The 18,682-nt window shown below is 49.1% G+C and overlaps 1 protein-coding gene across 1 annotated transcript in view; it reads right to left on the reverse strand.

The window, feature by feature from the left end:
• Positions 1-18,682, reverse strand: part of LOC123763237 (macrophage mannose receptor 1) — a 105,058-nt gene that overhangs the window by 10,541 nt on the left and 75,835 nt on the right. The window contains exons 27-33 of the mRNA XM_069302989.1: positions 15,289-15,404; positions 14,433-14,587; positions 13,934-14,029; positions 11,165-11,271; positions 9,380-9,486; positions 2,708-2,781; positions 2,014-2,181 (exon numbers count right to left, since the gene is read on the reverse strand). Coding sequence (XP_069159090.1) covers positions 2,014-2,181; positions 2,708-2,781; positions 9,380-9,486; positions 11,165-11,271; positions 13,934-14,029; positions 14,433-14,587; positions 15,289-15,404 — 823 coding nt within the window. The remainder of the gene's footprint in view (positions 1-2,013; positions 2,182-2,707; positions 2,782-9,379; positions 9,487-11,164; positions 11,272-13,933; positions 14,030-14,432; positions 14,588-15,288; positions 15,405-18,682) is intronic.

Here is an 18,682-nt window from a genome sequence, read left to right on the forward strand (position 1 = left end):
GCCCGCACATTATCAGATCCGGAGACTGACTCAGAGACACGTGCAACACAAGCTGGGCGAACCGACGCTCGTCGTAGAATGGCAGCATCCTCAACCACATGGGGTACCAGGACAGGCACAGGAGGTGGCGCCGTATCCACCCCAGCACCCAGCACAGTAGGGACACACGGCTAGGGCATAGGGACAGATGCAGCAGGTGAAGAACTCGAAGATGGGGGAGCAGTCTGAAGATCCACAGGAACTCTAGGGACACCAACTGGAGCAGGACGAGCACCTGACGGCGACACAACCTCCGGAGAAGAGACGACAACACCAGGAGGTGCAAGAGTGTGGAGTCACACAGGGGGCACAGCATCGGTCAAAGAGATGTTCATATCCACACCCACCGAAGCCTCCTCCACAGGAAGCGGCGGGAAATCCTCCTCACAGAAGAGGTTCATGGGTGCAATGGCAGGCACAGAACACCCAGCAGCCTGATGGCCCAAAAGGCCAAAATGATAACACGTCCGAGGCTGGCGGGTGTAAAACACCCGAACGGGGTATCCCAGGAGTCTCACAGCAGATGGAATGTCCGATTGTAGCCGTATTCCCAGGGTGCGAATGTTCGTCTTCACACCCTTGAGCGTCCCTGAGGAAAGTATGTGCAACTGCACCCTAACAACCGTGCCAAACTGGCCGAAGTACTGCCGTAGCAGTCCCTCTGGAAACTCCAAGGGCGCCCCACGAACGGTTATCTTGAGGTTATCTTGAGATGATTTCGGGGCTTTAGTGTCCCCGCGGCCCGGTCCTCGACCAGGCCTCCACCCCCAAGAAGCAGCCCGTGACAGCTGACTAACACCCAGGTACCTATTTACTGCTAGGTAACAGGGGCATAGGGTGAAAGAAACTCTGTCCATTGTTTCTCGCCGGCGCCTGGGATCGAACCCAGGACAACAGGATCACAAGTCCAGCGTGCTGTCCGCTCGGCCGACCGGCTCCCAACGGTGACATAAGTGAGGGCACCATTACGATCGGATAGGGTCACAGTGCCCACACCGTCTGGCAGGGGTAAGGTCCACCCCTCGTAGCGACAGAGAAACTCCCTATATGCCATCTCCTCTGTAAACTTGATAATCGCCCGACATGCTGTCACCAACTCGACACCATACATGTCCAACACAGGAACATGAAGCATTTCACATAACACAAGTGCCACCTCGGGTACCCAGCTCGGCCAGAAAACTCGAGGCCCACGGACTGAGCCCGTACTACAGGGAAAAGTGGGACCCCCATTTTGAAATCCACGTCAGCACTGACCAGACGGGCAGAGACGTACACGCCCCCAGCCGGCCAAACAGGCAAACACCCACCAATTGCCCATTACCATGAAAGTGGTAATCAATGCAACATTAATCACCGTGCCAAGACACTTGGCTTCAAACGGAAATACTCTCCCCAGCCGCAAAACAAGTAAGAACTTGTTTAAAGCAATTAAGAGGCCATACGGAAGATTTCATATTGACTGCTTCCACACACACTGTCAGCGTGACACAGTTGACCTCACCTTGAGCTGCCTCACACACACTGTCAGCGTGACACAGTTGACCTCACCTTGAGCTGCCTCACACACACTGTCAGAGTGACACAGTTGACCTCACCCTAAGCTGCCTCACACACACTGTCAGCGTGACACAGTTGACCTCACCCTAAGCTGCCTCACACACACTGTCAGAGTGACATAGTTGACCTCACCCTAAGCTGCCTCACACACACTGTCAGAGTGACATAGTTGACCTCACCTTGAGCTGCCTCACACACACTGTCAGAGTGACACAGTTGACCTCACCCTAAGCTGCCTCACACACACTGTCAGCGTGACACAGTTGACCTCACCTTGAGCTGCCTCACACACACTGTCAGAGTGATACAGTTGACCTCACCTTGAGCTGCCTCACACACACTGTCAGCGTGACACAGTTGACCTCACCTTGAGCTGCCTCACACACACTGTCAGCGTGACACAGTTGACCTCACCTTGAGCTGCCTCACAGACAAACGGGAGGAAAGCTTCACAGACACTGTCAGAGAGCTTCATGGAGGTGGTATCAGCAGAGCCGCAGTTCTCTCTGCCATAATAACTATCCGGCTGACCCTCCGCCCAGTTCACATAGTCCAGGGCAGTTCCGTCCGACCATTCGTAACCTGCAACAATTATTATTAAATTTCTTTATAAAATGTGAACACCGTGTCTTTTCGTAGTTCATTTCTCATATATATGATTATATATTTCTTATTGTCCAAAATTATTGAATTGTGAGCACATACAGTAAGGAAAATTGTTAGTGGTTACATAGTTAATCTATAGTCAGGAATATTAGGTGGCGCTGCATTGTGACTCCCCCTTCCCCCGTGGTAATGTCACTCTGACTCACCAGGGAGCCGGTCGGCCGAGCGGACAGCACGCTGGACTTGTGACCCTGTGGTCCTGGGTTCGATCCCAGGCGCCGGCGAGAAACAATGGGCAGAGTTTCTTTCACCCTGAATGCCCCTGTTACCTAGCAGTAAAATAGGTACCTGGGGAGTTAGTCAGCTGTCACGGGCTGCTTCCTGGGGGTGGAGGCCTGGTCGAGGACCGGGCCGCGGGGACACTAAAAAGCCCCGAAATCATCTCAAGATAACCTCATCTCAAGATAACCACTTACAAGTGCCTCTGGTCATTGTGACTCACCTGACTCGGAGCCCAGCCTAAGGCCAACCCACACAGCCTGGTAGGTTGGCTGGAGGTCACTCATGCCTGCCAGCCTGTGGAAACAATCACCGGGAACTACAATCACCACATGAATTACACGTGCATTATATAACATCTAAATGTATAACATTTCATCTTGTATTTACTAAAACCAATTTTAAGTTATTTTCACCTGTGCCTATAACTCTTATATAAATACGTGCAACTAGGAGTATATGGGATAAAAAAAAACAGTGTTGAATGTAATGAATGTAATGAACGTCATTTTCTGGGTGAGACCAGAAGCCTCCCCGGAGCTATCCAGGCTGATATGTATGTTATTACACTTTGTCATCAGTCAGTATAAATGGAGTTCTAGCCCTACTGGGGACCACCAGTCAGAATCTGGCCCCCTCAGAGAGGCACGCGGAGCAATGGCCTATAGAATCGCGCATTTGATATGGAACATTCTATTTCTGTCATCAATCAGGCCAGGCACCCAGAAAGGTAAGTGCCTCAAAACCAACTCCTATTTTGGTTAAAACTACTACTGAAAACTAACTCGTGGACAGAACTCCCCAAGTGAAAACAAGCAAACGTGCATGACGTCATGTGCCGCACCGCTTGTCTGCGCAGCTTCCCCCTCCCTGGGAGGGAGAAGAGGGAGCCCCAGATCCCTTGCGCCGGCTATCCATACACCAGTTCGAGGCTGGATGTCTGAACACGCGAAAAAAACGGTGACCAGGGGTAGGGAGGGTTGCCGGGGAGCCTTCAGGTCTCACCCAGAAAATGGCGTTTCACTACATTCAATGCTGGTTTTCAGGGAAGCGCCCTTTCGGCTACCTGGAGCTACATCACAAAAGACGAAAACAAGAGGGACTTACCCAGGAGGCGGTCGGCACTCGCTCCTCAACTCGAAGTCGAGACAACAGGCTGCAACTGTTGACCCAAAGCAACTCAGGCCCGACTAGGCCCAGGAACATTTACGAGGTATCGTACAGCCAGGATCTTGTTCGACCACCAGAAACCCCATGCCCGAATGTCAGCCCAAGACATGTTACGAAAGACGGCACCAAGTACGACAAACATAAGAATGTCATGAGCACAGGGATAGACCACAGGCTGGCTGGACATAATAACACTGCAGATAACCTAAGAGACCCGAACCCTGGAACAGGGAAGAAGGGTAAATGGATCAACCGAAAGTACGTCTTTGGTCACAGAGGCTGTGGCATGCAAATAACGGTGGAGAGCCACAACTGGACACAACATATGATGCACCCCAGCCTGACCAACCAAGCATCAACAACCCAAGGACCCCTCTGGAATGCAGCGATTGCATTCTTCACCAGAAAGAATGGAGATGGCTGCAAATGAATGAACCTATCACCTTGACCAAAAGAGCAGAAACCCCTGCATTAGAGAGCATGAAGCTCCACGACCCGACCCCCAGAGGCCAATGCCAGCAAGAAAAGAGCTTTGGAAAAACAATCCTGAACCGAAGGGGCCACAACAAACCGAGGAGAAGACAGATAAGAAAGGACTTGATTCAAGGACCAGGACGGCTCAAGCGGTGCATGAGCGAGCTGGAGGTGAAACAACCCATGAGACAGCTAGCGAAACGGAGCAGAAGTAACATTAATACCGAACGCAAGCTGCAGTGGCTCCGCCAACGCTACATGATAAGAGGCGACAGTATTCGGCAAAAGATGATGGTCCTGAAACATCAGAGAAAATACAAAACAACCTTAACGGAAAGCAAAGTACACCGACGAAGAGACAAAAAGAAATGGAAGGACCACCAGGAAACTTCATTCTGCCGCTGAGACGAAGCCTGGAGGTGGGACACCAGCAAAGAAGCCACCTGATCACCATACAGATGGTGATAGACTCGAGTCAAAAAGACCAGACTTGAAGACTTGAAGAGAAGATTGAACCAGTCTCGTAACAGACCGGACTGATCTGCTGAAAGAGGTGGAGCCACAGGAAAACCTTCGAGTTCGGACACCGAACAAGCAGCGCTTGAAACCAAGGCTGGGCCGGCTACCATGGGGCCAAGTGGACTTCTCTCCTGTGGTAAGTCTCCAAGTGAGCTAGGACCTGGAGCAACAGTTGAACCGGCGGGGGGAATGTACCAGAACCCCCACCTCGACCAGTCCTGTCTAAAGGCATCGATCCCGACGGCCACGCGGTCGGGAAAGGACGCCACATATACCAGAAGATGCCTCGACCACGCCGACGGAAGAGGTCCACCTCTGGGTGCTCGATCGTCTGGCAGAGCCAACTGAATGAGTCGGCATTGACCGTCCATTCTGTGGACAAGGGAATGAACTGAGACAGGCTGTCCACCAGAACGTTGGACACCACCCTGGTGTGAACTGCCAGGAGAGCCAAACCCCGAGAATTCAGAAGAGTCACCTGAAGTAACCAGCCCCAAAGAGCCAAGGACCACATCGAACCCTCCCCCCCTCGGTTCAGGCAATGAACCACCGGGAAGCAGTCTGAATGGAGCTGTATCGTCGATCTGCGGGCGACCCGAGCCCCGCGAAGCAACATCTACATCCAGCAGTCTGAATGGAGCTGGATCATCAATCCGCGGGCGAACCGAACCCTGCAAAACGACATCAACATCGCCACAAACTCATGTACCGAGCTGTGGACCTGATGCAGCAGCTGACGCAAGGGCCCCTGCCAAACCCAGCAATCGCGAGAGAGGCGAAAGGGATTTCCCTGAAGGAACCGGAACAGCTGATGAAGCCAAACCTGACCCGGTGGGTAGACCATCATCGCAATGTTCAGCCTCCCACACAAACCCTTGAGCAACCTCTGTGCAACCCGGAAGCCCCCATAAACAAGCACATGCAGGAAGCAGCCGATGGAGAGACAAGGAAGCAGTCCGAGAGTCCCACACAAGACCCAGCCAGGTCTGAACCTGGGAGGGGGCCAGATGAGATTTCCTCCAGTTTACCCTGGCGAGCAGACATGAGGACCGACTAGGAGCCCATACCAGCCAGTCGTTGAGGTTGGCCAACACCCGAACACCTATAAGACGCAGACGGGCCACCACGACCTGGGTAAGGCATGTGAATACAAGAGTTCTAGAGGTCGAGGGACACCAAGCAGCCGGCTCCAACAGAAGCCGGACCTTGGACAGAGTAGTCATCTGAAAGGAGGGGCAAGAAACCCAGGAGTTCAGACGGGACAAGTCCAGAATGAACTGCAGGTCTGCACAGTCCCGTTTTGGGACTGGAATCAGGCGGGAAACCCACGTGAGAGACGTCGTCGGTTCGACCACGCCAAAGCGCACCCACTCCGATATGACCTGACAGAGCACAGGAGAAGAGGCCTTCCCCGCCAGCTCCAAACCCCCCAATGGAGGAGGGGCCACCCAATATTACCGCAGGCCGTCGGAAACGACCCAAAAGGCCCACAAATCGTGAGACCAGGCATGAGCGAACAGAGCAAGTCTCCCGCCCATCGCCCCGTCAATGAGACGAACCACAAAAGAGCGGGCACCCCTTACAAGAACTTGACCTGCATACAGAGCGATCATCACACCGACTAGACGCAGACGGCTCAGGAGGCGGCGTCGGCTCCGAAACTGGCACCTGTGGCCTACCACAACGAGCGGAGCCCCGAGCCTTGGCCCGACCCTACCTGGAGGAACACCCCCGGAACCCACAAAGGACCAACAAGTCCGATATTGCACGACAACTGCAGAAACTGCACAACCGCAGACTGCAAACAGCAAAGGACAAAAAGGCGAAGAAACTCTAGGAGCCATGTCCCAAGCAGATTCCAATGAGAAAGTGAGCACTACCTGCCGGCAAGCAAAACGCGTAGCGAAAAACCATGACACCGCATCTGCACAAACAGCTTCAACAGCGCAAACGATGTACGAGCTGCCGAGACTAAGGCATCAAACCCAGGAACGGCACCAAGCATCTCTACATCCTCCACAAGCCAATCCAAAGACAGCTTCAAGAGGAAAAAAGAAACGCAAAATCGAAGCCAACAAGTTATGAGCACGCAAATCCTCAGCCACCAGCGCAGCCGACAGGGAGGGAATCTGCATGTGAAGCTGAATCACGCTAACATTCCACTGAAGGAGTAGGGGAGAGCAAACACGCATTGAGGTGCTTGAAGTCGCCTCCCAGGTAATACTAGACCACCATCAATGCCACACGCTACTCAAGCATGTGGGTATGACAGAAAGTACTCCAAGCATCCAACGACACCAATAGGCAGTCAGCAAGCCAGGACGACTCTGGAGCCTCATAACGAACCCAGTATGGAGACGAAGACCCAAACCTGAAAGATATCGGATCCATTATAGAGGCAAAATCTTAGTCGCACAGGAGGTAAGCCGCAATGGCCACCTGTACCTCAGTAGGCAAGACGCGAGAAGCCAAAAACCTCCGGAAGGACGGAACCGAAGGACCCGAAGGGATATGGAGCCGAACCCAGGGAAGGGCTGAACTCAAATCTATCTCGTACGTAAAGAGGGGGAGAAAGTAAAACCCCACTCCATGTAACAAAAAGCCCTGCTCTGAGGGTTGGAAAACCCAGGCAGAGTCCAAAGAGGCCCAAGGCCCCCAAGTCAGCCCCGCCCCAACCCCGGGAACCTCCTCATCAGGCTCCGGGGAGGAGTCATCCTCCAAAGCCACGGCCTCACCAGAAAAACCTGGGGCAGCCGAAAAAGCAGAAAGGAAAGGGGCCCACTGGTCAGATCCCGTCGCTACGGTTGGAGAAACCGATTCAAATGCATCTGTCGCCACCCTGGAACGAGCAACCCCCGAAACTGCCCGAGTCTCAGAATCCTTTAAACCCCACCCCAACCCCAAAGCCCTCAGATGCTTCGGAACCGGAAGCAAAGATGGGGAGGGGGAAGGAAACCAGAATGAACCACAGCAGGGGAAGAACGAAGGGGTGAGGACTGAACCAAGGCCGAAGTAACCAACACCCCGAAGTCTTGGGCCCGATAAGCAAAGAGGGACAGCCTCAGGGGATCCGGGGTAGCAACCAACCTATCACGTTGCAGCAACCTAAACCTAGCATGCAACGCCTGAGCTGCCTGCACCCGAATAATGTCATCAGTTGATTGGGTGAATTGAATCACAAACAAGCAACAATGCTCACAGGACTCTGGGTCGAAGGTGTCACCGACCCAACAGACAGCATGACGGAGGCAAAAACAATGAGCATTGCCCTGAGACAAGGGGACAGAGCAACCCTCAAACTTGCACAAGGCAAGAGGGGACCCAGGAGTCGCATCCATTGGACTCTATGCGCCCCTGCAGGGTTTCCCAGGGCCCCTAGACTGGTATCACTAAGGGTAAGCCCAGGCTGGGTACTTCTAACTGGCACCCAATTCCATCAAACAAACTTCTAAACCTAAACCCCCAGGACATGTCCTCTCACGGGGGCCACGCAGGGGGGTACCACCAAACACAGGTGGTCAAGATCCTAAATTAACAGGGGGAAGGGGAACAAAAGCAGACATCCCCACTAGGCAGAAACAAAAAGGAAAAGAAAACCCCGCAAGAGGACAACGTACCCAGGAGGAACACAGCCAGCTGCTATAGTAGGAGATAACCAGTGCGCAGTACCCCGTGCCCCCACCAGTGCAAAACTACCACTTACCCGAAGGTAACAAGGGAGAAGGAAACCACCCTGGGAGGTTTGCTCGGTAACAGACCTCCCAGGGCGGTCTGTTACCGAGCAACAAATGATCAACAGAGGTAGACCCCAAGCTGACTTGTGGAAGATAACCAAAAGCCCCAAGGGCAGTACTTACAGGGCACGCAGGGAGGGGGAACCCTAAGCACGTGCAGCCTGAGTACCTGTAAATATTACTCCCAGCTCTCACATTACCGTGAGAGCAGTACTGGACACACGGCACAGCACATCACAGAGAGAATCAGGATCTGGAGCCACATGACCAAGCCTCAAACACATCAGAGGAGAACTGGGGTGTAGATAGTTGGCGCGAGGAGTCTGGGGCTCTACCTTCCATCTCCCAGAGAGGGGGGAGCTGCACAGACAAGTGGTGCGGCACATATGACATCATGCTCGTTTGCTCGTTTTCATTTGGTAGGTTCTGTCCACTCGTTACTTCTCAGTAGTAGTTTTAACCAAAATAGGGGTTTGTTTTGAGGTGCTTACCTTTCTGGGTGCCTGGCCCGGTCGATGGCAGACATAGAATGCTCCGAATCACATGTGCAATTCTATAGTAAATTGCTCCTCGTGCCTCTCTGAGAGGGCCAGGTTCTGTCTCATGGTCCCCGGTAGGCCTAGAACTCTATTCACACTGACTGATGCCAAAGTCTAATAACACATATCAGCCTGGATAGCTCCGAAGAGCCGAAGAGGCTCCCCACAGAAAAACTTACGTTAAAGACTTACAAAATTAATATTCAACTAGTTCTGTGAGCTGATATTTGTTAAAGGGACGCAATCTGGCCGACCTCGAACAGCATACGACGGTCACATACCACACACATGTCGTTGTGAAAAGTTGGATGAGGTTATCCCCAAGCCTCTACCCTCCAAACTTTGTACAGACAGACAGACATTCTCTTTTACAGATATGGATAAGTAAACACAGAGACTACTTAATAATGAACAGTTGGTCGACCTCTTCACCTACGCCACCAATAATGAAGGACTTACTGTTGTATGATCGTTTCCTCGTCAGCGCTGCCGACACTAGCGAGGTGACCCCCGACAGACACGCACAGTTCCTCCGCCCGGCCCCACGGCAGTGCCTCCGAGAACACCTGAAACGACGCCATTGATCACCGCCACACCTCAACGATGTATACGGTACATATCCTTTAGAGACTAGCCAAGAGGTGTCCTGAGATGGTGCCATGACATGTACGAAATAAGAACATATATTAAGTCTGAACAAGAGTTTAAGGGTCACCACACAAGGACTGTTGGTCTATACTAGGCAAATCCAGCATTTCTCATGTAAGTGCAGAATAAGACCTTTTTTTTCTACAATCTGACTCAGTATTAAGGGGCCCTGATGTTAGGTATCAACCCTCTCAACCTTTTCTGAATTATCTCTAAAGATTCAATGTCCTTACTGCAATAGAGCGACAAGGTGTCTGGGGGCCTCGGGGCGCCACCAACCAAGATGCTAAAGCCTTACTCACAATTTGATCAACTAATGACTGTAATATTGAGGTAGTAATTAGCATCATTGTCTTTCTCCAGGTTAAAGAATTTGCATTTACTTGAATTTACGTGAGAGCCACCATCTCTCCTTAATTCATGACTTCAGCAGAGACAGTGACGTCTTCCCCATTTTTCATGAGAATTTTTTTCAGTTGAATCTTGAACTGAAGTAATGTCTCGACACTGACAGCTTCAGCTCCTGTTTTTAAGATTCTTCCTTCGTGTACCATATCCGTGTGGCGTCCAAGAACTTGCTGATGTTACTGTTCTCTCCGGCATCTTGGACGGTGATGCAAACTGTGAAAAGCTGAGGTCCCAGCACAGAACCCTGTGGCACACCACTAGGCACATAAACCCATCCCATCTTCACTAATTATTCTGACCCTCTGTTTCTGTCTTTTTGCCATACCATTGTAGGATATGTTTGAAGGGCATTGAAGGATAGCACCTTCCTCCGATGCCAAGCACTTGGGCCTTGCTAAGCCGCCTTTCCAGAAGAACCATGGCAGAGACCTACTGAGGTCCAGATGGACTGTACATATTTCTTATTATTGTCACCTGCCTCGGATGTGCTTGTGAGAAAATATTTTTTCTGAGTTAAACTATCCACTATAATGCAAATATTGGATTAAAATTAGGAAAGTCGTAAATTTTGAGAAGAAATTGTGATAAAATATGCCAGACAAGAGTGAAGGACCGCACCTCAGAAGCATAAACAATTTGGATAAAATAATGGTTCAATTATGATGACCAAACCACACATCAAAAGACGAAGAAATGACGATGTTTCGCACACGACTTGATAACGGTCCAGGACGGACCGAAATGTAGTCGTTTCTCCATCTACTCATGTGTGGTTTGGTCAACATATCTTCAGCTACGTTATTGTGACTCATCGCTTACAATGGCTAAATTAAAATTCAACTCTTATCAAAGGATTCAAATTTCGATAATTTAGATTCATAAAGGACATAGGTAAACAATGGTTTGGCAGCAGTCAGAAGAGCGAACCAAAATGACAAGTACCATTTTTGATAAAAGCCAAACACAGGAATGTTTAAAATATGCCACAGACACAAACATATAATTCAATATGTAACATGTAAAAATAAATTCAATAAAATATGCAAAAATAAATGCTTTAAAGAATGTATTTAGCTAACATGAACCAGTAGGCCTACTGTAGACCTATTTACTCTTTGTTCTTAAGTTGACGCAGTAGTGTTTGGGGCTGGACTGAACACAGGTTGGTGAACCAAGTATCGTTCATACCTGATAGCAGCGGTCGTCTTGGTGACTCCAGCCATAGGCGCAGTAGGCGCCGGGGGACAATGTGGTAGGTACCGGAGGCGAGGTGTACCCGCTGCGGTCATACTCACCTGCAGGAGGAGCAGCAGGAGATGGTATTACAACACATTGTTACCATACATTATGACCACAAGGGGTTTGAGTACTCATCCCTGTGGCACCCCACTTCTGAACCAACTTTCCCTCCTGCCGCTCCTACAGTCTTCCACGACAGTCAGGAAACACTTCATAACTTCCACGACAGTCAGGAAACACTTCATGACTGTCGTGGAAAACCCAGCCACTTCACCCTTCTCGATCCTGTTTTATCTTTGCGATTTTTGTTATGATACTCTAATAGATTTGTTAGACATGATCAACCTTTGCTAAAATAATGTTGATGTTTGAAGAGAAAACACGTTTTTTCTAGGTGTTTGTGTGACCACTTATGGACATGTTCGTGGTATTCCTTAATCTAAATTTAGTCATATACATTAGATTAAATGTAGTGTATATTCTAATCGTATACATTTGAATTATAATTTGTAACGCTTTCAATGCTTTTGGCTGTGGTGCCTTTTCTAAACATCTTTTAATGGCAAGAATTCTAAATTCTATTCTAAGATGTTTAGAATGTTAAAAATTCTATTCTAAGAGGTTTAGAATGTTAAGAATTAAATTCTGAGATGTTTAGAATGTTAAGAATTCATTTCTAAAATGTTTAGAATTCTAATATTAAATTCTAAATAATTCTAAACATCTTAAAATATTCTAAACAAGTAAACTGCTATTTGTGAAGCACCAGTTAACACATCACATATCCCAATAAACCTGAGTTCGATTCCAGGGGAGAGAAACACGTTTGAAAACATTTCCTTAAACCTGATACCACTGTTCACCAAGCAGTCTAGATAATGATAATGAGTTATGCAACTGTTGATGGTCGCATTCTGGGAAAGGCCCGTCGTTGGCCTAGTGAGGCTTCCATAGGCCTAATTAACAGTCATCGTGTTGCAACACTCAGCACAATCAATATGCTCAAAATGTTGCTGTAATTATTGGTTTTATAAAACATACAAATAGAATACCTAATAATTAGCCAACGTAACCTTGTCGTCTGTATTTGTATACAAATAAGTTATTATTATTATTATTATTATTGAGAAATTCCATAGGAGCCTTGAGGAGGATCCGAACCGATGCTCTGGGTATTCTCAAGTACATGACTTTTACAACATCTCCTCATGGCTCCTTCTGATTTTTTCGTTGATACGTCCCATTAATGTGAGTTCTTTGTGCATTATCGTTATTATTATGGGAACCAGACATTTCCTCAAGTCTGTTCTTCAGAACTGTCGATATTCAACCCGTCCTCCTGTTTAGACAGTACCTATTGTGACGGTCGTCAATAGTCACGAATTCGTACGTTCTTAACTTTTAGATAGTAGTATACTGACTAGTAAGGAATTATTTTAAAATAAATTATAATAAAAAATAAACTTCAATATTCCGAGGCCTAGGACACATATGTATTATATTAGGCTTCGGATAGCGTTGTAGGAAAACCCGACACCATTTACTAATATTAAATACAATATGCAGTTAATATTGTTTTGTACAAATTAATCCCAGAAATAGTGCTTTAATCCGTCATAGAAGACGTGGCACAGTGAAATGTTCCTCAGTAGATTACGGGCGATATTATTGCCACATGTCGCTATTAATTCACCAGTTAATTCTGTTGAGAACATTCTTAATACAGTAGTCTTTGGACTGTAATCATCATAAAAACATCTCACTTGAATTAACTTAATTATTAGCACTAAAATAGAGTAAATGTAGACACTCTCTAACCACTCCTTGATGCACCTGGAGAACAAGGGATGCGTCAGTGGGAGGGAGGCCTCAGAGTCAGCCATTGTTAATTTTAACAACAGGTCGCTGGAGCAGAACAGCTCCAATATTCTCCCTTGGACCGCTGTGTTACGGAAGTAAAGTGCTTCTGTTATCGACACGCAACTACGTCTACTACAAGGGCAGTGTATTACCAAAACCCGTTTATTATCTTTACATTCCTGGCCAGTTATGTTAGGAATATATTGGGCGACCCGGTTAGCACACGAGGCAGCGACCAACCCAGAGTGAGTAATTTTCTCATCTCTTTATTTAAATTGGCAATATTTCCTCTGATACAGCTGTCATACATATATAGGGTTCCAGCTATTATTTCAAGTGCCCTTCGACAGGATTAAGAGAAGAGGAACAAGAATTAATCCTAGTACTCCAGTACGGAGTGGGAGCTGGTGGGAGCCAGCCACACCCACAAAGTGGATCGTCTGGCTTATTCATCCGTGTCCATACTGGTTGACTAGGCCCACTTCCATACAGATAAAAATAAGCTGTTGTTAATTTACTAATATATGTAGTTTAATACTGTAGTGAACGTCTGTTAATCAATAATTTTGATTAACTACATATATAAATCCAAAAACCCCCATAATATGTTTTGATCGAGATCGATTTGTGAGACATTTTAGAAATAGAGCACTAAATATCATACAATTTGCTATCGAAATATATAAATTAACGTCAAATATAAATTCATATATATTAAATAAATATAAATCTCACAGGTCGGTTCCTCATAGGTGGCGACGTCTGCCATACATAATCATAGAACAGAACAGAGTACAAATGGCACGATAGACAGGGCCTGGAGAAGGTATGGGAGTACATGATAGTGGTGAGCCTTACAGATATAGCTGTAGGTATCCTCACAGTTCCTCACGATCCACAAGCCTGGGTTGGACTTCTTGCCGGAAGCCACCACGCACGTCCCGTGGCTGACATCTGTGAAGGGGACAGTAGTAAGTCACTCTGATCTTTACTGATGCATATTGAACAATAGAGCCACCTCCCTGATGGATTATAGATTAACTATAGTTCCATTATCCACCTCGGCCCCGCCCAGACACCTTGTAGGCCTGAAGGGGATTTATTGTGCCCTCATCTACATTAATATATCCCATGCAACTTGTAGATAATACAGAAGTCCCTTATTAACGACGATACTTCCCAGCCAGCTTGTAGATGATCTACGAGGCTGCCATTCCTTCCCGCTAACTCCCTTCTGTGGTAACTATTTTTTAAGTTCATTATCATATATTTCATCAATTATAAGACGTTAAGAGTTTATTGTTTTGCTATTTTCGTGTATGTGTTTTGTATAGTTTTAAACATACATGCAACTAACCTGGCTGAAATTCGTCCCAGTTGGAAAAGTCGACAGGATCGCCATTGACCCAAGTGAAGGAGATGGAGCCATCTTCATCGACGGCGGCTGAGAGACCAGTCCAGACCCAGCTGTCAAGGTCTCCCAGGAAGGCAGCTACGAAAGCATTCTCGTACCTACAGGAGAGTTCTGTAGTTGTTGCTGCTATCGCTACGACTATGGCTGGTTCTCTCTCCTTGTCTGCGTTAATTACTGCTAGTTTATATTGCTTCAGAGCTAATAGCTTAAATAAAAATTTTATAAGAAAGTTTCACATACCAAAATATTAATTTTGGTTTTTAGGATTAATCTGGGCCAACTTATTTCATTAAGATCCAACCAGTAGAGATACAATGAAGATATGGGGAAGGCAAGTATACTTATGAGAGTATATAAACTTTCCTCTGGACGAGACCAGGTGAGCCTCGGGAGGCTGATGTCTCAACGAGGACCTCGAGGCTCATTACCCGGTACTCACCTGTCGTCACAGACCAGAAGACTCACTCTCCGGTACTCACCTGTCATCACAGACCAGAAGACTCACTCTCCGGTACTCACCTGTCGACACAGACCAGAAGACTCACTCTCCGGTACTCACCTGTCGTCACAGACCAGAAGACTCACTCTCCGGTACTCACCTGTCGACACAGACCAGAAGACTCACTCTCCGGTACTCACCTGTCGTCACAGACCAGAAGACTCACTCTCCGGTACTCACCTGTCGACACAGACCAGAAGACTCACTCTCCGGTACTCACCTGTCGACACAGACCAGAAGACTCACTCTCCGGTACTCACCTGTCGACACAGACCAGAAGACTCACTCTCCGGTACTCACCTGTCATCTATCACCAAAAGGTTCGCTCCCTGAGACTCACAGGCAGACTTGGCCTCACTCCACGACAGCTTCGCGTCCAACAGCTTGTAACAGGAAGCTTTATACGCTCCGTCATCCTGTTCAGTTTTAGTTGAATTAGTTCATATTAATTACCCTCATACCCCCATCCTGTGGACGGTGGAAGACCCCATACCCATCCTTTGTACGGTGGAAGACCCCATACTCATCCTTTGTACGGTGGAAGACCCCATACTCATCCTGTGTACGGTGGAAGACCCCATACTCATCCTTTGTACGGTGGAAGACCCCATACTCATCCTTTGTACGGTGGAAGACCCCATAGCCATCCTGTGTACGGTGGAAGACCCCATACTCATCCTTTGTACGGTGGAAGACCCAATACTCATCCTTTGTACGGTGGAAGACCCCATACCCATCCTGTGTACGGTGGAAGACCCCATACTCATCCTTTGTACGGTGGAAGACCCCATACTCATCCTTTGTACGGTGGAAGACCCCATACCCATCCTGTGTACGGTGGAAGACCCCATACTCATCCTTTGTACGGTGGAAGACCCCATACTCATCCTTTGTACGGTGGAAGACCCCATACCCATCCTGTGTACGGTGGAAGACCCCATACCCATCCTGTGTACGGTGGAAGACCCCATACTCAACTTTGTACGGTGGAAGACCCCATACCCATCCTTTGTACGGTGGAAGACCCCATACCCATCCTGTGTACGGTGGAAGACCCCATACCCATCCTGTGTATGGTGCAAGACCCCATACCCATCCAGTGTATGGTGGAAGATCCCATACCCATCCTGTGTATGGTGGAAGACCCCATACCCATCCTGTGTATGGTGGAAGACCCCATACCCATCCTGTGTATGGTGGAAGACCCCATACCCATCCTGTGTATGGTGGAAGACCCCATAGCCATCCTGTGTATGGTGGAAGACCCCATACCCATCCTGTGTACGGTGAAAGACCCCACACCCCATACTTTGTACGGTAGAGGACCCCATACCCACTTCACCAGAGTATCTCTACGGTGACACATGCCACCACCTCACCTGACAGAGTATCTCTACTGTGACACTTGCCACCACCTCACCTGACAGAGTATCTCTACGGTGACACTTGCCACCACCTCACCTGACAGAGTATCTCTGCGGTGACACATGCCACCACCTCACCTGACAGAGTATCTCTACGGTGACACATGCCAGCACCTCACCTGACAGAGTATCTCTACGGTGACACATGCCACCACCTCACCTGACAGAGTATCTCTACGGTGACACATGCCACCACCTCACCTGGCAGAGTATCTCTACGGTGACACATGCCACCACCTCACCTGACAGAGTATCTCTACGGTGACACTTGCCACCACCTCACCTGGCAGAGTATCTCTACGGTGACACATGCCACCACCTCACCTGGCAGAGTATCTCTACGGTGACACATGCCACCACCTCACCTGACAGAGTATCTCTACGGTGACACATGCCACCACCACACTTGGCAGAGTATCTCTACGGTGACACATGCCACCACCTCACCTGACAGAGTATCTCTACGGTGACACATGCCACCACCACACTTGGCAGAGTATCTCTACGGTCACACTTGCCACCACCTCACCTGACAGAGTATCTCTACGGTGACACTTGCCACCACCTCACCTGACAGAGTATCTCTACGCTGACACATGCCACCACCACACTTGGCAGAGTATCTCTACGGTGACACATGCCACCACCTCACCAGGCAGAGTATCTCTACGGTGACACATGCCACCACCTCACCTGGCAGAGTATCTCTACGGTGACACATGCCACCACCTCACCTGACAGAGTATCTCTACGGTGACACATGCCACCACCACACTTGGCAGAGTATCTCTACGGTGACACTTGCCACCACCTCACCTGACAGAGTATCTCTACGGTGACACTTGCCACCACCTCACCTGACAGAGTATCTCTACGGTGACACATGCCACCACCACACTTGGCAGAGTATATCTGCGGTGACACATGCCACCACCTCACCAGGCAGAGTATCTCTACGGTGACACATGCCACCACCTCACCTGACAGAGTATCTCTACGGTGACACATGCCACCACCTCACCTGGCAGAGTATCTCTACGGTGACACATGCCACCACCTCACCTGGCAGAGTATCTCTACGGTGACACTTGCCACCACCTCACCTGGCAGAGTATCTCTACGGTGACACATGCCACCACCTCACCTGACAGAGTATCTCTACGGTGACACATGCCAGCACCTAACCTGACAGAGTATCTCTACGGTGACACATGCCACCACCTCACCTGACAGAGTATCTCTACGGTGACACATGCCACCACCTCACCTGGCAGAGTATCTCTACGGTGACACTTGCCACCACCTCACCAGGCAGAGTATCTCTACGGTGACACATGCCACCACCTCACCTGACAGAGTATCTCTACGGTGACACATGCCACCACCTCACCTGGCAGAGTATCTCTACGGTGACACATGCCACCACCTCACCTGACAGAGTATCTCTACAGTGACACATGCCACCACCTCACCTGACAGAGTATCTCTACGGTGACACATGCCACCACCTCACCTGACAGAGTATCTCTACGGTGACACATGCCACCACCTCACCTGGCAGAGTATCTCTACGGTGACACATGCCACCACCTCACCTGACAGAGTATCTCTACAGTGACACATGCCACCACCTCACCTGACAGAGTGTCTCTACGGTGACACATGCCACCACCTCACCTGACAGAGTATCTCTACGGTGACACATGCCACCACCTCACCTGGCAGAGTATCTCTACGGTGACACATGCCACCACCTCACCTGACAGAGTATCTCTACAGTGACACATGCCACCACCTCACCTGACAGAGTATCTCTACGGTGACACATGCCACCACCTCACCTGACAGAGTATCTCTACGGTGACACATGCCACCAGCTCACCTGGCAGAGTATCTCTACGGTGACACATGCCACCACCTCACCTGGCAGAGTATCTCTACGGTGACACATGCCACCACCTCACCTGGCAGAGTATCTCTACGGTGACACATGCCAGCACCTCACCAGGCAGAGTATCTCTACGGTGACACATGCCACCACCTCACCTGGCAGAGTATCTCTACGGTGACACATGCCACCACCTCACCTGGCTGAGTATCTCTACGGTGACACATGCCACCACCTCACCAGGCAGAGTATCTCTACGGTGACACATGCCACCACCTCACCAGGCAGAGTATCTCTACGGTGACACATGCCACCACCTCACCTGACAGAGTATCTCTACAGTGACACATGCCACCACCTCACCTGGCAGAGTATCTCTACG

This window comes from Procambarus clarkii, chromosome 49 (assembly GCF_040958095.1).
Source record: "Procambarus clarkii isolate CNS0578487 chromosome 49, FALCON_Pclarkii_2.0, whole genome shotgun sequence".
NCBI classification, from domain to species: domain Eukaryota; kingdom Metazoa; phylum Arthropoda; class Malacostraca; order Decapoda; family Cambaridae; genus Procambarus; species Procambarus clarkii.